This window comes from Lissotriton helveticus, chromosome 3_1, assembly GCF_964261635.1.
Source record: "Lissotriton helveticus chromosome 3_1, aLisHel1.1, whole genome shotgun sequence".
Taxonomy (NCBI): Eukaryota; Metazoa; Chordata; class Amphibia; order Caudata; family Salamandridae; genus Lissotriton; species Lissotriton helveticus.
The window spans coordinates 93,258,372-93,281,530 of NC_136061.1; the positions used below are offsets into that span (position 1 = coordinate 93,258,372).

The window sequence follows — 23,159 nt, forward strand, 5'->3', positions numbered from 1 at the left end:
AAAGAGACGAGGACAGAGCAGGTAGAGGAATATATCAACAGGACAACCCCTGGACACCACGACCCGAAGGTTATCCCCCGACACTACGCACAGGACGGCCAGACTTAGGGCAAGACCAATGTGCTTTTTGTAAATGTATCGGACACTGGAAAGCACAATGCCCGACTTTACTGAGCGAGGGTAGGAATAAAGGACCGACAGGAATAGCAGCCCGGAAGAAAGGAAAAAAGCCCCAGACAAAGAAGAATCAGACTGACATGGCCAGGCCAGATAGAACCACCACGTTTGATTATGCCCGATGGCACAGATTTCGCCAGACCGATTTCAGCGACATGTTCGAGTTTTCATAGATCGGACAATGATAAAACGGGAACCCAACCTAGCTCTAAAGCAACAGACAGAAAGAGATAATTATGGCCAATCACTGTTTTATGTTCGTCTTTGGATCTTGTGTGTCATACTTTTACTGTCTCCCCGTCTGAGTTTGTGTGTACGTAATGTATGAATCTGCGTCATCCCCCTGCACGTGCTTCCGTGTTACATAAACTCTGTTAACAGAAATTTTAGCATGAAACAACCTGGAAAGAAAGGAATGGGAAACGAAATCAGTAAGCCACTGATGAACACGAACTTTTATTTTACATAACAAACAAGAAACAATAACTTTAGAAACAAGAACGGTAAACTGTAGGAAATAAAAGTCAGCAGAACACCCCCCATTCTGGAACCTTCCAAAGTAGGGCAGGGTTACGGCTACGCCCAACTGGCGATAACCCATATAAGGAGGGACCTGCTGCCAACACTCGGTCAGGAAATCTTAACGTATGGGGGAGCCGGAGGAGAGGCAGGGGCCAGCGGAGTCCGGCCCCAGCGGCCCTGGAAAGCTGCAGGCAGTCCCGCCACATGCCACTGGCCCGGCCATGGTGGCGCCTGGATCGTTTCAGGTAGTCCCGCCACATGTCCTCCCGGTCCGGCCACCAATGGCCAGGGACCGGGGCCAACTGAGTCCGGCTGCAGCCGATAACCTAAGGAAGCCCGGCCCAGAGAAGAACGAGACACCTCTTTCTTTTCCCCTCCGTGACAGCCGCAGCAACTCTGGGCGGCGGGATGTCCTGTCCGTACCTCTGCAGAAATTTGTCCAAGTTGGGCTGGGAGGGAGAGGCGACGCGGACGAGCCTCTCCCACCTCCACAGATAGGAGGTTTCCCAGCCCCCCGGCCCAACGCCGAACTCCCCCAGCCAGGCAGTGGTGCCAATACTTGCGCAGCACCGAACATGCAACGGTGCCCATATTTTCGGAGCACCGAATATGCAATGGCTGCACTGATACTTGTGCAGCACCGGATGTGCGCCGTAGGTGGCCATACTTCCACAGCATTGAGCATGGGCCTTGTGGAGCACAGGGTGTGGAGAGACCATCGTGCATGCCCATGAAAGAGAGCGGCCTGGAGTGCACCGGGAGAAGGAGACGGCGCGAATGAGTCTCCCTCGCCCCCCCAGGTGGGGGCATCACAGCTGCACCCCAGCCGAACGTCCCGCTTCCACGACACAGAGTTCCATTCCCTATTTGTCCTCAGGAAGGTCTCTTCCACTCTTGCAGACTCGACGAGAGGGGACTGCTGCAGGGCCTCAAATTGGCGTCTGGACCCGCTGGAAGGCGGCTCTCGGCCGCTACAGTAACTTTGAACAGCAATATAACTCGGTTGCTCGCCCACCGGAGCACGAGCCTCCACCTCCGACAGCATCTCCACAGCCTTGAAGATTCTACAAAGGTCCCCGGAGGAGCCCTCGGCCCTTGCAGGCTTCCGGTAAAGGACAACTGCCTTAATCACTAGCGAAAAAAAGCATGACATAGCCACTCCTTCTGTTAGCATGAATTCTTGAACTGCCGAAAAGGACTCTGGTCCAACTGCCGGTTGTAGGAAACATTTTCCCAGATGCTACTTCCGGACTAACCCGGCCCCGCCCAAAATGGCGCCGGTATCGATAGGAACTTACGAACACCTCGTGGTGTTCCTTTTTACTAATACAAAACTTGATGTTCTGAGACATATATGATCCTTTGTACACTTGACAAAAAAAAAAGGAGAGCTGACTCGACGAACATGTAAAAGGATCCCGTTAAAAATGTTGATTACAAATGTACGATGTATTATATTTTTATATATAGCTGATGTATAACCTCGCTTATGACGCACGCACACGGTATGCATATAGGAAATCTGATTGCAACTAGTCGGACTATGCTTCTAAATTATGAAATAAATGCCCCCGAACCCCCAGCCAATTGATAGACGTTTTAGTTCGCTACAAATGAATGGATAAAACTCTCTAATGTTTTTATTGCTGCAAAACAACACCCCCCCCCCACTGTACGCACTTTAGCCATTGCCGCGTCCGGCCAAATACGATTGCACCCTCATAAATCCGCGTACTGAAATGATTTTGCAAAATAAAGGTTGGAGGATCAAATCAAATCTGAGACACGACACTCCGCCGTCAAAAATGCGACTGACTCAGGGACTTGCGCATAAAGAAGGACCCCGACTCCCGGGGATGGGTAAAGGCGAAATGGCGCAATATAAAGGATGGGTAAAAGTGAAACGATGTAAATAATAGAATATTATAAAGATACGACACTCCAAGGTACTAGGGAGCAGAGTTGACCGAAGAACTGATAAACCTTGAAACATCACCGCGTTGGAAGAGATTTTAGGACCCCGATAGTTAAATACACCTACCAACTAGAAACTTCGCGCTAAGCGCTTCTGATTCCCTAACGTTTTCCTTCTCACAGCCTATAAGGGCGCACTGCCCCCCCCCCCTTTTTGACTCCAGAAACCACAACCTCGGGGATTCTATCCCAAGGAGATAAGACGAGTATGAGGTAAGTAAAAGTCTTTCGTACCCGTGCTTTTAATATACTCGAATGTTGTTCCCTTCCCCTCCTTTTTCCTCCCTCTGCAGGCTACCTCAGAGATCACAACCGAGGTATGGCGAAGATCTGAAGCCTTGCCATATATGATACACGAAGCAGACTAGCGCCGCAAGGTGGCACCTAAGCATACCCACAAACTACTAATGTAACAAACAAACCAACAAATAGTATGACTCGATGAAAAATGATCACCCTTAATCCATGATGCGTGAATGGATACACGTCGCGTGTGAATGAAACTATGAGAGAATGTTTGTGAGTGACTGAAGCGCTGACTCAACTGGTCAAAGGACCAAGAATGCAAGGAGGGCGACACGATGGTGCCCCCTTTTCCTTTTTCTCAATGCATGCCCCCCGTACCCGACCTAATGCTCGCCCGTCCTGAACCGCATGCTTTCAAAATACTAACACAGACCTGCGATGTCTTGTATCAAGTAAAGCGCCGAATAATCTACTTTAAACACACGGCCGCTCCCTATGTTGCGCGTGTGCTATCTAACCTATTGTTGCACATCTCTCTCTCTTTCTCTCTCTCTTTCTCTCTCTCTCTCTCTCTCTCTCTCTCTCTCTCTCTCTCTCTCTCTCCCGCTTTCTCTCTCCTCCACACTCACTCTTCCGAACGACTAGCTCCTAAATTGGCAACCCGCCACCCCTAGCACACCACCCAATTGGCTTCAAATACCGCCAGTATTTGCTCAAAAACTTGTCTTTAATGCAATCACCCTAACGCTGTGTCACTACCTCTCCTTTCCGAAAAATATTTTGATGAAACCGAGAATTGGCCATAAGGGAAAGGACAGGTGAGACGACTGAGGTTCCCTAATCTGACCCGTAATGAGGGAACTACATATCAGCGGCTCCTATGATGAAGTAAAATGCCTCAGATGACGCGACCTTCCCCGTTCCGAATTGTCGCAATCCCCAAACCGTAAAGGTAATCGAAACCTTCCCATCTTCCCAGGACGCACCTAGTATTCTGTTCAGTTGCCCCAGATAAGAGTTTTTAACTATCCTCCACCCCCGATTGTAAGAGATGGGTCGACTTACGACTAACGCAGGCCAGCTGTGGTTCCTAGAAATGATTTTTTTCGATAGGCAAATTTCAGAGTTTGGAATTCGAGAAATGCCACTGACCGCTCACCAACTGAACTGTGGCCTTCTGCCGATAGTACCCTTATAACCCAAAGTAAGACGATGCCCCCCCATCACAATTTTCTATGTCCCTAGTTATTTTCCCATGAGACCCCTGTCTTTTCTAATTTAGTAATCAGGCCGCGAGAGGCTGCATAGGAACCAGAATGATGTTTTACAACGTTAAGGAATTAGGTCGAAGCGAAGAAAACCATTACAATGAACCTTGTTGAAAGCGAAAATGTTTAGTTAAAAGGCAGGATGCATTGATAAAATGAAAAATGTTTAGCCTATGTTCGTCCCTCAGCGAGATACCTATTAGTACCATGTTGGTAGCTCACAACACCCGGTGTAAATATAAACCCCTAGAGAACGCTATAGCTTTGTCAGGCTTGTATTACGAAGGTGGGTCTCCATCAGATGAACTGTCGTAACTATAATAAACAGTTGTGAAGGAAAGTCATAGTAAATCCAGCAGGCCCACCATCGATCATTTATATGTCAGCTGTGAACCCTAATATAACGGACGTTTCTATTCTCATTTACCTGGAGCTGGGAGAGAAATAGACTTATGTGATTACTTTCCTCTACCAATTCTCTAAAGACTGTCTTTTCGAACTCATTTAAGGGTACGACTGTCGGAGGAAAGAAGGACCGGATGTGGGAGCACGTGGCCTGACTACAGATCTTGGAACACCTGCGACGTTGGCCGAGGCGAGACCGCGACAGAAAGGAGCTGCAGGACAAGGCACTATTTCCGACAAAGTGAGAGGAAAGGGCTAACCTGATGCCCCTGCTCAATGTTCAAATGTGTGCCGAAAGGTCCCCACTCCCTAAACTCGGTCATGGGCCCGCCAACCTGAAATTTTCCTTTCCCATAGTCTGTTCCCGGTCTGGCCTTTGCTCCATCCCCCTTTTTCTCCGACCTACCCTATGGACTGTTTGTACACTCTTCTTCCATCTGAACTTTCTTGACTATCGACTCCGAAAGACACAGGGCGAAAAGGACCTTTTCGACCAGAAACGCGAGGAAAAGGTCGTGCCCTGCAACACGGGACCTAGAATAGAGCTGGACCCTTAGCTCCACCGCCGGTGCTCCACAGCGCCAACAAAGGACGATAAACAGAACTGAGAACTCATTAACTTCGAACATTGGCACCCTCAATCATCGTTTCTGCTACGTCTCGTTTCTCTCCCAGCCACCATTGTATTGATCATGCTCCAACCAAATACATACGGAGCCTATAATAACCTGTATGCAATGTACTCACTGCTCGCTACAGAATCATTTTTTTGTATTACATTACTATGACTTTCCTGCAAACAAGTTTACCAAAGTTTATCAATAGGCCCGCCTCCTAAAACTAGAGATCTTAAATGAAATGTTTACGACTCCTTCATCTGGGTTCCTACTGCTTTCCTTATGCCCACCATAATGGACCTGAATAGGAAATGAACCAGCAAGATGTCTTGAATATGTTAAAGGGAGGACTGTGGAAAATTAGTACGGTTGGGTAAACATTATCTGCGCCATCTTGCCTTTTCCCCTGATGCCACACTTTTGTCGTGCGCGCCCGCCATTTTAGGTGCCTCGACCAGGACCATCCCTTTTGCATGCCATTGGCCCCCGACATAGCCCTTCGCCCTCACCAAGCCTGCACGCTGACCAACCCCCCCTCGCTCGCACATACTTTGAGTCATAAACCCCTCTTCAGCGCAGCTCTGCCTCAAAACCCCATCCTGTTCCCAGCGTGACCCCTCCCTTCATTCTTTTCATAGTCCCCGGCCCTTTGATACAAAAAAACCCCTTTTCCTGTGCCCGTTTGTCTTCCTTGTTCCCAGGCCGACACCTAGCTCTGCCGATACTATTCCTCGCCCCTCTCCATACAGTAGGAAGCTTCCCTCATCAAAGGACCCCCGAGTTGATCAAAGCCCCCACCCCTCGAGATCCAATCGAACCTCCCACATTCCATGAATCGGCGGAATATCCAGCTGCGCAATAACCATCACCTGTTGTGCCCGGGGTGAGGACTTCTACTGTAAATGTGTGTGGGAACGGGCCCGAGGGGGAGATCCCGAGAATGTCTTTCCGTACATCAAAGCATTGCCATGAATATGTAAACTGTAATAAAGCCACAAAACCTGTATATAAGGGGCCAGGCCTCAGAGAGGAAGTTAGAGCACCTCATGACGATACCTGCTGTCTGTTTTGTTGTGTTCTCCTCCGGAGAGAATAAACCTTGTTTCCTGCTTTCCAGTCTCCAGCGCCTGCCTCTTCATTGATTAATAATTCGTGGGTTACAGAGGCAATACCGCCGGGCAAATATCGATTGTCCCCGACCTTAGATTTTACAGAGGTGGCAAAAATATTATTTACAATACATTAGCACCATTTGCTGGATTTGCATGACAAGTGGCATGGACTTGGCACGTTCAAACTTCTTTTGGTACTTTTAGATTTATGCTGATCGGGTGGGGTAGGAAGGGGGGCTAACATTGGCACTGTGTGATCCGCACAAAATTTAGAGGTGGGCGGAAAGTTTTGTGCCACTCCATCTAGGTGGAGGCAAAGTTAAAGAGCAATGGCTTATAACTTTAGCGCTGTTTGATGGCTCTGCATCAAATGTAGCAGGTAGTTAGTAAGATACACAGAGCACGTATTTCAGGTTTTGCTAGCAAATTAAACCCAGTGCAAGGCCAATCAAGGCCTGCAGCCAAGCTCCACTGCACACAGCCGTCTGCCGGGATGGGCACAGTGCCTAGGCGAAGGCTCTGCAGAGCGCAGAAAGAGTATATGGCAGGCTGTGTGCAGCAGGAGTTAGGTGGCCGTGGCAGGTAGGACATAGGGTCTAGCCCTGCAGCCAACCCTACCCCCTGCAGCGCACAGCCAAAGACCGTGCACAGTGTGGGTTGGGTGCCATGACAAGCTGGGAGCAGGGCCTGGCTGCAGGCCCTACTGCACTTGTCCAAAGGGTGCTCACAGCAGGGGGTAAACATTAAGTAAATCGTTAAACAAGGACATTCTTTGAAAAAACACCTTTAAAAATTGAGTTATGGTTCATACTCAAATTCGTCAAACAACATAAATGTTGCAAATATGATTAGCAACATGCACAGGAGTGGCATGCGTTATGGCCTACGTTGTGTGAGTTGCTAATCGTGGCGAATTCCAGTAGATAATTAGCACAACTGCACTAATACATGCACACATGAACAATAAAACTCTAGTATGTTACTGCAGTGCTGTGTACTTGACATGTGAAAAACTTTGTTACTGCTGCCTCATAGTCTGTATGTTACAATTACTTTAGGCATGAAACGACTGTCCTAATAGTTATGAGGCATAATCAATTTCATTTTACCTTACTGCAAGCATTTAGCCCCTTGTATCCTGGGTTTAAGTATCATGTTTTAAAGTAAATACATCTGGATAACTGCCACGGCATAAACAACAGGAGGACAGAATATGCTATGTGTTACTATTGTTGAGTGAGGGAGGAGGCATCAAGACTCGCTTGATGCTTTGCCTTCCGGAGTCATGGCCCCTACCCCACTTAAGAATGGTGAGTATATATATATGATATAGATATAGGAGGGGTTTTTTCACTGGAAAGAAAGCAAAGATTAGAGTGACGCTATAACTAGGTGAAATTATTAGTTAAAACACACCGTTTTAAATTAGCAAAACCGCTGAAATTCACCAGGTATAGCTCACTCAAGAAACTATAACTCGTTCCCCCGCCGTGCACAGTTTTCTCATCATTAATGTCATTGCACATGTTGCAGTGATATTATCAATTATTACATCACACAAGAGGGCCAAAGGCGATTTAAAGACCTGCACGGGTTGGCTCCCCTACTCAATATATGAACCACAAAAAGAATCCCATAGGTCTATAGAAGCCATTAAAACTGTAGACCTAGTGGAGTATCCCTTTTAAAGGACTATTTCCCTCATCCATCGTAGATGGGTTGCTTCATCATTGGGAACCTCCTTGTACTGTGATGCTTAGTCACGTTATGGGCTACAGCCCCCTCTCAAAGGGAGGAGCTCAGGGATGTTTAAAAAAAAAAAATAGGTTTAATAAATACCAAAGTGATGAGCTAGGGGTGGGGTGGGCAGCAGAGTAAAGTGAAAGTAATAGTTAAAACTAGCTACAGGGTCTGCAAATTCCTTTATTAGTGCATCTCTGGGCCAGGATTAAAATCAGGGCATTACAGGGAAAGATTAAACCGGTTTGTTATTTTTTTTGCTTTGGTTTTATTTTTATATAGCGCAAACTCGACCCGAAGATATCAGGTATCAGAGAACTTTACATAAGAACCAGTTTCGTTACAGATGGACTCATTAATTTTTGTTAGGCGTGGGGAGATTAAAGGATTTGCCCAGAATCACAGGATGCGGACCGTCGTTGCAGAGACTCGAACCCGGTTCCCCAGCTTCGAGGTCAACCACTCTAGCCATAAGGCTACTACATCCGCTTCCCTTTTAGAGTAAAAAAAAGGTCAATATGTTTTAGCCGATAACCCTTAGCTGAAAGTTGTTAGATTCACAGTTGGTAGCTGAGCCGAACATGGGGAACATACTAGAAATCCAAAACAAGATCAGCTTATATGAGATTAGGGGGAGAAAACTGAAGCCTTTAACTAATTCTATCGGAACATCTCCTGGGAAGGACTGAACAGTAATGTACAGGTGGTTAGGTATTTCGACTCTTATCCGCTACAGCACATGACCGAGGTGCAAATAACTAATTTGGGTCCTCTCACTGGCATTACAGGGGTGGCCTTTGGTGAGCCAGGGTGGTCATTTTGATCTGCTGGTTTTTTTTCTGCTGAATTCTATACAACATTTGGTGCCCTTGATCCGTAATCCAGCAGAAGAGCTCATTCTACTGCAGAAGACACCTGACATTTACATGTGGGAACTAGAGGCCAGAAAGCAAAGATGCCTAGGAGAGTTATGATGGCCCTGAGAGTGAGAGAGAGAGAGATCGGGTAGTCCAGACCTCTGGAGGTACTATCAAGACACAGATCAGTAGCTTTTACACCATGGTCAGCATGCGAAACGGACAAGAAATTAGTCTACATTGATTGTTGATATTAAGCTTTATCACCCTTTTGTGGCTTTCCAAACATGCCAGACATAAAAAGACCTAGGCTAACACCAGAACATGAACGCAGGTACATTCATGGCATACAACAACTAGATGAGAAGGTGAAACTACATTACACTTACCCTTCATGTCAATTCACTAGAATGCATATTAGTCCAGCTACAATAGCTGTTGCAGTGTTTCCATGTACAAAGTGGAGACACAAGTAGTGCTGGGTATTAAAAGATATATTCACTATGGGAAAATTAAATCCTTCACTTTTGTAAAACTGATTTCAGGTTAAGAGGCAGCTAGGATATCGCAAGCTCTGGTGCATCATTGTACAATACCCTGAGAAAGAAAAGCCGTAGTGGCCAGCGTTCATACCAAGTTTAAACATTTTTATAATTCACTGCAGTAATTCAAAGGGAGTCATATTGACAATATACAAATTGCATAAAGAGGGGCCCTGTCAGGTGATAAGGGAGCACGCAATGGACACTGAAGTAAATGACGTGCTGTGGGATGGCAATCCGCGCATGTCCATGAACATTTAGCATAGAGAGCAATTTTAGAAGCGGATGTTCAATTGTATTGTACTGTAATTGCATATATACAGCACTTACTATCCCTGACGAGGAGATCAAAGCATTTTTTCGGACAGTAGCATGCTACTCCAGAACCCTTAAAGGTTTAGTGGTGAATTAGTATAGTGAAACTATGAAAGTAATTTGAGTGGTGAATTGTTACTTACACCAAAGAAGTAGACAATTATGTCACTGGGGCTGTCATGAGCATGCTGGCAATGGCTCCAACTTTCGAAATTTGTAGACTTATAGAAGAGTAAGCGCTTTTGGAAAGAGGTGCATAGCAAAATTGAAATGATAACACAGTACCTGGTCACAGAACCACAGAGGGTGGTAGCGCTAGTTCTTGGAATCTCTTAAGATGGAACCTGAAGTGAGCGAATAGCATTGTTGGGTCATTTATTGACATCAGCGAAACAACTGTGTACCTCTGCATGGAAGCAGACACTTCTTCCCTGACAAAGTAGCATCACAGATCACTGTATGCTCGCAATGGAGAAACTGTCACCTGACAGTCTAGCTGTACCAGGCCTTTTAGATCCGTTTGGAGACCAATACAATTGGACACTGCTGATTAAAGACCAATAACACTCAGGGTGCTGCATCTGCATTCTTGAGACACATGAAGCCTGCAGTGTCCATGGCCTGGGAGTTTGCACAGAACAGACACTGAAAATTGGTTTGTGTAGGATCCAACCTTACAATACTGGACTGGTGTCTGGTGGGTGCTTTGGAAATGAGAGGGCATGGGAGCTGTTTATGTTTTCTTTTGCTTCACAAGCAAGACCAAGAGATGGGTCACAGAGCTGCAATGTTTTAAAGTTGGGCTTTTAAGTTTTATCGACTGATGTGATGTAAATATTTCACTGTCTGACAGCTGTTTTACACACTGAATCTACATTCCAATAAAATGTGTGCAAGTTAAAAGATAACTTTCGCGGAGAGGCAAAAAATATTGATATTGGAGCTAGATCTTAAGTTTTCTAAAATATCTTACAAAAAGCAGTCATATGAACAACAACTATTAAACCATATGTTACCATGAAAGTTATCAAAATAAGAGTTCCGGCCTCACTTAGAGCACACAGGGCGAGATTTCGACAACCAAATATAAATGTGGTGAGGCTAAAAGACATCAAGCAGATGACATGACCAGACGTGCAATACGAGACATGAAAACTGGCATTCAGGTTCTCAGAGTTGTCCTACCTGACTTTGCCAGACAGGTTAATTTGCACATGCTGCTTGAATTCAGGATACTTGGAGGCCAAGTGCGCAAAATCTGGAGGTTTGTCCTTGTAGCGGTTTCGTGGATGCATGGATTTATTGAGGGCCATCCTCTGGAAGAAGACAAGAAGGCCAAAAAACAAATTAAGCCATCACACATATAGAACAACACACATTACTGTCAGATATTTGACACAGCTTTAGAAATCTATTGAACATTGTAAAAGCAAACACAGGATGGCCCCTAGTTCTGAAAAAAAAGAATCCTCTTGTACTAATTTAAATATTTGATTTATAATATTTTACAAATGGCAATCAGAAATCAGGCCATCCAAATCACATAATAAAACAAACAAGCATTGCGATTAATTTATCAACATATGTTTATGTATATTATTGATGACTGCGGCCCCTTGTACAGGATGGGCGGATGCAGATTTGCTAGGGGAGGGGTGGAGGGGTAATGGGGGACCCACCAGCAGGCCAGGTTCTGCCTACAGACCCTCTGAAAACAAGTGCAATCTGCCCAAAGTGCTTAATGTATCCACTCTGTGAGGCACTTTGCTTTTGCCACCTGGAAAAGCTCCCTTACCACACCCATCAAACTTGTAATAATGCTGCACGGCTCATTTCTGTTGTGGCCAAACCTGTACTGTGGAAAGTAAGAGGCGAAGGTTCTTTGAATTTAATCTAAATGTGTTTGTTACTTGTGTTGTGTTTTAGTTGGTGGTTGAGTGCAAGGCCTCAGCATGTCACGTTGACCCCTGTACTTCAGGAGGTAGGTCCCAGAGGAGCCTTTCCCCCTCTTGTTCAATTATTCTTCTCAGCTCAATGGGTCAAGTTTGTGTGTACAGGTAAAAGATGGATCGGTTAAGACCATCTTCCTGCAGCGTCTTACCTGTTTTGGTCCCGAAAGGCCTTGGGTCACAATCGTTCTCTCCCTTATTCACACCAACTGCCCCACTAGAAGACTGATTCCCTTCCCACTCTAGGCTTGGTAGGGCAAATGCCTCTCCTGGGGAATGCGACTACCCTACTCCTGGGTAACTGCATAGTCTCTTAAATCCCAGATTTTGTGGGGAAAACCATGGATCTCTTGGCTGACATCTTTATCTCACAAACCGGACGCCTCCTTTCTAGGGTAGCATCAACGCCCCTCCTTGGTGATTCCACACTCCATAAATGTGCCGGGGTGAGTACTGTGGGAAGCTCCATCTTTTTGTACCAACATCGCTTTTCTGAACGTCTATAATCGAATTCCTCCTTCTAGCAATGTGGTGGGCTGCCTCTGGGATTTAGCCTCCCTCGCTCTTGGATTAGTTTAACAAATCGCTGGCTGCTTTTGTGGGAAGCTGTGTTTTGCTGGGACTGTACCCATATCACACCCAGGTAAACCCATAATTTACAAAATCTCTAGCATTGGAAGTGGAAAGTAGTGTTTTCCTGGGACGGCACCTTCACTGCACCCCTAAAATCTTAATCCCTCTGTGGTTTTCTCTTCCTGATCCTCTAACCACCCCTATGATAGCCCCTAACAGAAGAAACTTACATAAAAGCTCATTTTCTCAGACATTTCTCTGGCAGATTCCTTTTTTCGCCTCTTCTTCCTTACTAATACTTCCTTGGCCCAAATTACCCCCTTTTAAGTCCCATCACTATTCCCCCCTTTTACCTTTAAACCAACCTGATGTTTATGTTTTTGTGTGAGGACCCCTTGAAGGATCACACCGTAACCGGGGACTAACCAACAGGAGGACAGAGAGAATATTGGCTAGCCTCCTTACGGCACCCAGCCAGAAATACATTGGCTTCCAGCTTCCGATGGCATTTGGGTGCAGGAAAATACATCCAAGAGTAGCAAGCTGAAGGATCATGGTCAGGGCCCAAACACCACATTCAGATGCTCCAAGTACGCTGATAAACTTCAGTTGATATTTTGAGAAATTCAGTACACAAGAGAGAGCCGTCTTGTGTTGGTATTACACAGAAAAACATGAACAGTCACCAGTATGCAAGGCAATGCAGTATGTAAGCTTTTGTGTTCACTTCCTTGGTGTGGCTCCAGCTATTATTTGAGCAAAGTTCCCATATCCACCCTGGTGCTTCTGGATATTCATAAAGTGAGGAACCTGTAGGAAAAAATATCTATCAGAAGGCCCATCTTTAAGGCTCATGTCAATTCCACGCAGTGGTTGGTTCACAGGAGAGGGAGGGCACTCCATAGAAGAGTAAGCTACAGCTAAATGCACTTGATGTCTGCACAAACTTTAGTTTGTGTATCCAGAGCTAGCTCCACTGGCTCCCTATAAACAAATGTGCACATTTCAACCTCCTCACACACATTCAAGGCACTACACATCCTAGGTCTCACCCACCTGAACAGTAGCATCTCCTTACAATAACCATCAAGGCACCTCTGCTCCGCAAGACTTCTACTCACACACATACCACAAATAAAAAGAGCCATATCAGGAGGAAAGCTGATCTCTTACATTGCTCTAAAAGTGTGGAATGGCCTACTACTCCACAGCAAGAACTGGCTTTCTATTTTACAGCCCTACGTAGGCAGGGCTAGGCACACACACACCTGCTCATCGACAGCATACCCTCGCAAGTGATAGTGCACTTCACAAATATAAATAGGATGGGCTTGGACCATAAGGACAGCTCCTCATCAAGAATACTGAGGTTCCTGATTTTGATCATTGTGAGTGGTGGTACTGAGTAAGTAAAAAGCCACTTGAAATGAGATGTTGGCTACAATATCACCCAATATCAGTGCTCTCGTCTTTGAAGCACGTGATGTTTGCATGACTAGCTGACTTGTTTTTAAGCTGAGAGCGTACACAGTATTGTTGGTGTATATGTGGAGGTTCAACAGGTACCGCTTGAATAAAGCAGATACGGTAGACTTGGCCCTTAAGGCAATCTTCAACAACTACTTCTGTTAAAAGAATTCCACTAACCCAATTGAAACTAGATGACAGGGGTTGGAGTGGAACTATCAGATCTAGAAACGCAGGGCCAGTCCTCAAGAAAAACCCTGGTTTAACACGAAGAGGTGGGAGTGAGTGGGCTAGGACGGGGCAGAGGAGTCCTGGAAAGAGTGGAATGGACGGGATTTCTAAAGCCAAGGTTTACCAGGTTTCCAGGATAGCAATCAGTGGGGGAGGGGAGGAAAGAGGAAATGAAAATATCTTTAATCCATTGAAGAGACCACAGCAAATGAGTACTTCTTTATTAGTGTTTATGCTTGACAACAAAAGAGGTAAAATGGGCTTCCAGGTGATAAAACAAGCATTAAGCAGAAAGAATCACCCCACAAAAGCATGTTTACTATCCTTCCCATGAACTCCATCACAAGAACCAAACATATGACAGGATGTTTAGGAGCAAATTGTTTGAAATGGATAAAACAAATAAAAGTATCAATGTACTACAGTGTCATTAACTTCACATCCACTTAGACATCAGCAGACTCCCTGCAGGCGAAATTACATGCAAATTCAGCCACTGCTTCACGATATATTGAAGATTTTAATTGAAGGTGTTTTTCCTACCAATGAGAAATGGAGTATCCGAAAGTTTTATGTTATAACAGTGATGTATTAATGCCAACCCAAGATGACGAACTGTGTTTACATTACGATTCTTCTTTATTGTTAAACAAATATGCAATTATCAACATTCACTAGACTTATTCATGAAGAAGCGACAACATGTTCACAGCTATTTTCACTTTTTAGCAGTATTTATTGTGTAGTTTAAATTAAAAATCAATACACTAAATAGAAAATAAATAATCAAATACATAACAATTGAAAGAAATGAGCATTAATCAGCTAGCGGAGAAACAATTCACTAGCATGTTATTAAAACTTTCAAATTCACCATGATCGGACTAAATTATTTCACTGGTTTGGTCGAGCCTGGGCAGAGCATGCGCTGCTCTGTGAAGCAAGCTGTATTCTTGAAGCTCCGCCCACTCTTCACTCATATATTTCATTTCCTTGTGTCATTGTTCATTGTAAATGGTGACTTCTGATTCGTTAATTGGCTTGTAAGTCCCTCCTTAGTATCGCCTTGTCTTATTTTGTAACCTCCGAAGAGGACTGGCCTTTTTACTTCTGTTGTTACATGATTTGTCTTATTTAGTCTGTAAGCACTATTTTCTTTAATGAGTTTCTCCAACTGCAAGCATGACATGCTTTCCTCCAACATTCAGCGTGCCATGCACGCTTTTACTTTCCAAGGAGCCCGGAACAATGGCAGCCACTTCTATAAAATGAAATAGGTCTCACATTTACAAGAGTTTGAGCTATTGGCATTGTAAATGACAATGCCTTTTATTTATGTGTTAATTATCAAAACAGATAAATTAAAGGCATTGTCATTTACAGTTCAATAGCTTAAACTTTCGCAAATGCGAGGCCTATTGCACTGCAAATGCTTGTTTTTCTAGATGTAAACAGATCAGTGATAGAAATTTAGTAGTACACAAAATTTTATTTTTGCCTCCAGCAAAACAATACATTGTTGCATCTTTAAGTGTTCTTGTATCTGCTTCTCGGAAAAGTGGTTTTATGTAATAGTTCCACAAATCTTGTTGACGATAAACAAAGAATATAGTGTGTAATTTCTGATGATGAACTACAGAAGCAAAGCTGTCTAGCCTTATCACTAAGATTATACCACAATACCTCAAAACATAGAAGGGGGATGTAAGCATAAGAATGCCTTCTTTATCCACGGATCGGAGTTAGTGTCTCTAGAAGATTGCCTTCCATTTGTAAAGGTCTCATACGTGTAATGGAAATTCTTACATTTGGTTGCAGCAAACAGGTTGCTCTCATGTGATGCTGAGGTTCCTAGTCCTCTTGGGAAGCACTGCTAAGGTAGCTATGGAAGGCAGATGATAGGTATTGAAATAATAGTCTTAAGACGTTTTAGTGGCCACCACTCTGATTCTTGGATGTCATTTCAAATCTTCTCTGATAAAGTCAAACGCATAAGTTATTGATTATATTAATAGGATTTGAAACAGCTAAATAACAGAGCAAATTCAAATCTAATCCGAGGAGATGGTGCAGAGGGTCTTAAATTAAAGGTTTGCCGGATGATTTTAATAAAATAGCGTTTACGGCCTCAATCATTTATTTATAAAAAGCTAATGCCCATATAAAATAACTGGGCACATTTTCAAAGTTGCATAGTAGGGTCAATTGTACTTCCTCCATATAGACGTGCTAAGCAAGCAATAGCTTGAACTGTTGTTATCAGTCTATTCATAACCCAATCTTTATGAAGGGACAAATTCAATTTTGAGTTTAAAGTAACTCCTAAATAAGTATATTCCATTACTTGCTCTATTTCCATATCCAGTTGCCGTAAGAAGCACGATTTTAATTTAAAAAACAACATTATTTTTGTTTCACAGTAATTGATGGATAGCCTGTTCTATGTGGTGTATTCTCCCATACATTTTAATTGTACCTGGACACCAATATCGGTGGAAAAAATAAAGAAAAGGGCATCAGTATATATTAAATGAGAGAACCTTTTTTTACTAGATTTGGGTGGATCGCCATCATCTTCATTGAGGATTAAGTTACGTTGGCAATGTAAAGAGCAAACAAAAGCGGTGCCAATATACAACCCTATTAAGAGTCTTGAACTTGGTGTTAGTCTGTGGCCCTTGGTTAAATTGACTTGTTTCCAGGTGTTCGTATGGAGTTCTATCAATAAATGTAAAAGTGAACAATCAACATCCCGTAGGGAGTGCTTTGACCAGAGTTTATGTCCAATAACCATCCGGAAGGCAGCGGAAAAAGCCACAAAATAAACAGATTATTTCCTATTAAATCTATTGGTAGTTAAACAAAAATATTATCCATGGGCGAACAGATTACTGTAAAACCAGTTTGATTAATTGTTGGGTTCTGATTGCCTTTTCACATAATGAATGAAGGTAGGATCCTTTATAGGTCAGTGAAACTTGATCATGTAAGAACGTTTGATTGAAAAGTAAACAAAGTATGTGGCTCCAGGTTTTTGGATATGAATTGAAAACTGTTGCTGGAATGCTGTTTGGACCCGCACTCCAAGAGTCTCGACTGTTCCTTATTAAGAGTTCAACACCCTTAGCTGAAAACATGTAGGACTCCAAGTCTTTATCTTTAGCTGAATGCTGATGTTGGAACCACAGTGTCTACGTAAAGGGATAAAATAAAGATCTTCCATTCACCACAGAGTATGTGATACCATACATTGCAGCTATGTTGTTTCTGGCTATTAATGACATGACGTTTTCTGGTATAAACTGCTGTCTGTAACGCTAACCAGCTATTGAACTGGCTTCTTCATTCTTATTTGATGAATTCTTCCTTTGTACTTCTGTGTTAATCTTTTCATGATTTACAATGTTATTTTCAATTTCTTTGAGCTTTTATCCATTTACTCTTCATTATGTATCAAATAATCCATGACATATATCTTTACATCCCTTTTACTTGTTGGAGTAACAGCTACAAGCATAAAAACAAAAGATATTATCCGATCCAGCTTTTCTATTACATTGACAAGGGTACAATCACTCTCATTACTTCATTTTTATGTACAAAGATATTTATTGAATAGGAAATTCATAATTCAAGATTATCCTTTTACTGGTTCTCTACATCCCTTGGTCAATAAATGTACCATTGTTAAAGAAATGCATTCCCAATCTCAGATTTTACTTTGAGAGTAATGCTGTTTTCTGAATGATTTGAAAGTCAATGCATTTATAGAGGTTTGACATATGGATCAGCATGTAGTCGATGAATAAGCCGGTGCCAGTTCACAAAAAACCTGGGGACTGCAGATTAGTCTGAATTGAATCTCCCATTTAATTGTTGAAGGCCCAAAGCCCATAAGGAATTATGAATAGATTTCCATTGTTTGAGGTGTTATTTTTCCTAAAGACCTGCTCATCAAAGACAGTATTTATACTGTATGCTAACAGATTTGAGTTAAAGTCTACTGTTAGTAGAAAGATGCCTGATTGTGAATTGTCTATTAAGGATTATAAATCTAATATAAATTGATGAATTTTAAGATTATCCTTAATGGAAGTTGGCAGAATATAAATGTTCACCACAGTAAGCATGTTTTTGTAATTAAACGAGGAAGCCAGAAAATGTTTTGTCTTATAAATACTTTTCATGTGTTCTGCAATAAAATCAGCCCTTCCTAGTGCTTCAAGCCCTCAGCTCAGTCTAGCTCTGGTGAATTTAATTGCAAGTAAACCAAACGCACTAAAATTAGATAGAAAATAAAGTTACTGTCCATCCAGGTTCCCTGCAAACAAATTATTTGAAACAGATTTTAAAAAGTAAGCAGGTCATCTCCATTTACTTTGAGCTGCCTTTTCACACCAGCTATGCCTCATGAGCATATTTGTAAGTACTAAGGCTGAGATCCGATAAATATGTGATGTTAGGAGAGCGTTCGAGGCTTGAAGGGGTTTTCCATGTTCTCCATAAGCCTTTTGCTGCTACCCCCGTCGGGAAGATAATTTATCTTGCATTTAATATTTCATTGCTCATTTTTAGGTCTCGCGCCTAGTGTTGCAGTGTGCAGCACTGTCACGTGCGTGTGCTTTTCCTTTAGGGCCACGCTATTGGCCTTTGCAAGCGTCTTTTTTACAAAGACAGCACGCAATTGGCCAAAGGCGAACGCATTGCTCCGCCCATGGCCTATTGGTGTCGGTTACCTGCACCGCCGCCATGTGGATTCAATTATCGTGCCCATACACGGGCGTGGTAATTGAAACCTCATGTCTCGCTGTGGCGCGCGCGCATCACTCGCGGGTTTGTTAACTTCATTGTTTTCATGCTTTTGACCCGTGGCTACTTCCGCCCGGTTTTCATTCCGCGTCACCCACAAAAACTGTATGAACACGGAGCCCGTTTTAAAAAATATATATTTTGTGGTGTACACATAATTTGTCCTTGGCTTGAATTTATGTTAAGATGCCTGGCAGAAATCATACTGGACACCACAAGCATGAAGATAGCTCATGATTAAAGTGGCAGCTTACTGACTACTCTGGACCCTAATGTGCAGTTCAGGTGACCTTTGGTGCGGTATAACATCCTTTGCCTACAGTTACCAAGGAGCTGAGTGAAATACCCAAAACCGAGTAAAGATTTTTTTTCCAAAAATATGTATATTAGAAATTTCACTGCATCCCTTTTCCCCCAGTGGTCTAGCTATGCAGTGCCTCCTAAAAACGCAAGGAGATAAATAAGGAGTGATAACCTAATGGGCGCTGGCAGTAATAACATTGGAACCAACTAAGAGGGTTATGTCAATAGTTCATTCCTTTAATTTTCGAGAGATTATATTCCCTTTTAGACATGCATTGTGTACACAGCCAGACGCCACCTAGTAGCAAAGCAGAGCTTTCCCCCTCTTTCGGAGGAAAGATTCAGCTGTCCGAATAAAACTGTGATGTTTTCAGTTGACAATGTTTTCGAACCAGATGCACTGGAAATTATAAAGCTCCAAGCAGAGGCGCAAAGTAGCACCCTAAGCTGATGAGTGTGAGATAGTGGTCAATATATATATATATTTTTTTTTAACCTGGGGCTGGGTTTCTTCTGCCTGCGGCCAGGGTGGGCACCGGAGGCCACTGATCCAAGACTAAATCCCAGCTTTTGTTCATTACCGTAGAAAGTGATCTTGGGCAAGCCATGTTACATTTACTTTTGCAACCAGTTTGAAAGCCACTTTTGCTCGATTTCACCTAGACAACTTGTTTTCAATTCAGGGCAGACATTGACATTTAATTAAAGTGAAAAAGAAGTACAAGCTCAAAAATATATTAATTGTTGAATGAACGTCCAGACCCAGAAACCTGCCCTCTGACAAAACCAATTCGTAGGGTCATTCAAGACAATCGGGAAACTCCTGCTGCATGAATGCAATTTGGCTTAAATCCCCGCATCAGGTGTGGCCCATGTTTTCAATATTAGTCAAGTTCTGCCATGTCAGCGAGCAGGCCTAGCACCAGGGAGACTCCATAGGCTGGGTGTGTCATTGAGTTACGGCCTCGGTGCCTGGAAGGGAAGGCACCAGCTGCAGAGCATTAATGCCACTCTGAGGGAAGGGGCAAGGCTGGCATGGGCAGCTGGTCCTGTCGTGACGGCTTTCCCAGCTAAGGGCGTGTTGGAAGAGAGGTGAAGGGGAGGCTAGTCTGCACATGCTAGGTAGAAGAAATGGAAGCCCGAATGACTGGTTCAGAACTGCAAGGTATCCTACGTTTTCTTTTTCATTTATGATGCAGTGCTAACCTCCGTGGGTTACTCGTCTCTGGAAACACCTCCAAAGACACCAAGCAAGGAATTGGCAAGCTTAGAGTCTGACACCAAACTCCAGAAGTTCAAGTGTAGCAACATTATAGCACGTTCTAGTTAATGGATGAGCCTTTCTGTCCAATGAGGATTCCATCAATCCATTATCCAAATCTAGTTTTGTTTAGGGAAGGAGGCTAACAGAGCCCCAGAAGCACACCACAGTACAATCACACTTAGTGTAGAAAAGTCCAACGTTGGAAAGTGTAAATAAAGCTTTAGAGACTGGATGGTAGATGGTTTGAGAAAAGTCATATACAAGGCACATGGTTCATTACACATTTAGGCTAAATACATCATAACAAAGTATACTACTAATCCATATCCCCTACACACACACAGGCCATCATTTAGCTGAAACTCAGCTACCTGTGTCCTGCAGGCCAACGTACTAGTCCAGGCCCTTGCCAAAATTAACCTGCAAAACACGAACATTCCAAACTATCCATGAAACCATAACCCTTCTCATGGAGGTACAGGTGTCCTTTGCACCTTCACTAACTAGCTGAATTATGCTATATTTTGTTAATAGTAAAATTTAAAGTTGACACATCCTTGGGAAACAAAGCACTTTCTCATTCCAATTCAGGATGTGGTCTGCTACAGGTGGAGCTCTTTCCCATGGCCGTTTTGCTGTATGGATGAAATGGACCGCCAGATCAACTCTGTCTCATCTTCCTGCTTCCACACCCTCCGCCTCCTTCGTAAGACCTTCAAATGGATCCCCCTCGAACACCGAAAGACAGTCACTCACGCCCTGGTCACCAGCAGACTCGACTACGGCAACGCACTCTACACCGGAATAAACAAAAACCTCATCCGCAAGCTACAGAACATCCAGAACGCCGCCGCAAGACTGGTCCTCAACCTGCCAAAACACTGCCACATCTCCCAGCACCTGCGCACACTCCACTGGCTCCCCGTCGAGGCGAGAATCACCTTTAAGATGCTCACCCACGCACACAAGGCCCTCCACGGCACCGGACCAGCATACCTGAACAGCCGACTCAAATTCCACGCACCCCAAAGGACCCTACGATCAGCCCAGCTTTCCTACGCTGTGGTCCCCCGCACCAGAAAGACCAGATCGGGAGGCCGCTCCTTCTCCTTCCTCGCGGCCAAGGCATGGAACGCCCTTCCGCTCCACCTCAGACAGACAACATCGCTCCCCATCTTCGCAAGAAACCTCAAAACCTGGCTCTTCGACAGACCCCCTCCTTGATGGAATGGAACCTGCACCCCCCTCAAATCCCCCCCCACCCCTAGCGCCTTGAGACCCTTACGGGTGAGTAGTCGCGCTTTAACAAACTCCTGATTGATTGATTGTGATTGATGCTTTATTTAGTCTTTTCTTCCAGAATGGGATGATGGTTGGTGCTGCACACGCATTAAGAGGGACAAAACTCAAACTCTGTATTCTTGTTGCTTGAAATTTCCTCTAGACTCTACATACCACCAAAAGTCCCAACAGGTGTATGATCCAAAGCACATAGATAAGAGACCAACTCGAGTAAAATAATGAGCTATTTCAATACGTAGGAAATAAGTTCATGGAAAAATGCAAAAACAAACATTTGCAATGCAATAGGTCTCGCATTCCTGAAAGTTTGAGCTATTGGTTTGACAAGTAATAAAGCAAAGCCACTAGCTCAAACTTTCAGTAATACGAGACCTATTGCATTGCAAATGCTTGTTATTTGTAGATCAGCTGCTTCTTTTACAATATTCATGTCAGTGCCAAATCCTTTTTCACCTTGTCACGAGGCAATTTGATGGTAAATTTGATTTGTTCCTGTCCAGATGTTAGTTTCTCAGAATCAAGAGATATTTCTCCTTTTTTTCGTTTTTAAGCATGATTCCCTTACCAGATTATTTTTGTAATTTCATGTATCCTCCACGATGTACATGTAATTTCTGGTGAGGAAAACGGGCGCGCTTTAAATTCAATGCTGAATAAATCCCCGGAAGTAAAACCCTTCTGGTCATCCAAAACGCATCATAGTTTCATTATATTTTGGTGGTTCATAACCTCATGTTTGCATTCTGAAAAATATTGCAAAAATGAATTTGACTAGTGGAATTGGGTGCTAGGATACTGCACACCTTTCTATTAGTTAATAAGGACCCAATACTTGAATTAGTAGAATTAACACATTTAGTGAAATTTGAATCTTGAGCAGTTGCTCGATGTATTTGCTTTGATTGACGCAGATATACAGGCATATTTAGAGATTATGTATGTAGAGGGTTCAGGGAAGACACTACTCTACGCCCCAACACTCCACTTCAATCTGCTCCACTCTATGCCATTCTGCACCACTCCATAAACCTCTACTCCACGACACTCTATGTCACTCCATTTCATCACTTCATTGATGTTTGAGTCTTTTCCATTTCATCTTCTTTGTTACCACTAGCTTGAATTGATCATATCGTTTTTATATGAACTAATTCCCTTAGCTAGTTGCAAAAATATTACAAGTTGAGAATTGCTGAAATTATGGTATTAACTTAATCTTTGCTTGGCAAACTATTTTGTCTAATGGTCAATGGTTCGTTGTTTTCATACTTAGTGATTGGACCATTCTCATGTTTAGAAACATTCTCATACTTTTATTTACAGCAATCCTTTTGAAAGATGCTCCCTTAAAAAATATCAGTATTATTTGACTCCAGCCTGTTTTTTTTAATTTAGCTTTTTTTGTTTAGCTTTCTCAGTTTCCTAAGTCTTTGCTGACATGAATATTTTTTTATTTAAACCCCTCTTCATCCTTTCCATTTTAGGT

The 23,159-nt window shown here is 43.4% G+C and overlaps 1 protein-coding gene across 1 annotated transcript in view; it reads right to left on the reverse strand.

Moving 5' to 3' along the window:
• Positions 1–23,159, reverse strand: part of METTL16 (methyltransferase 16, RNA N6-adenosine) — a 513,950-nt gene that overhangs the window by 437,630 nt on the left and 53,161 nt on the right. The window contains exon 2 of the mRNA XM_078679306.1: positions 10,961–11,091. Within this exon, the coding sequence (XP_078535432.1) occupies positions 10,961–11,088 (128 nt within the window). The 5' untranslated portion in view covers positions 11,089–11,091. The remainder of the gene's footprint in view (positions 1–10,960; positions 11,092–23,159) is intronic.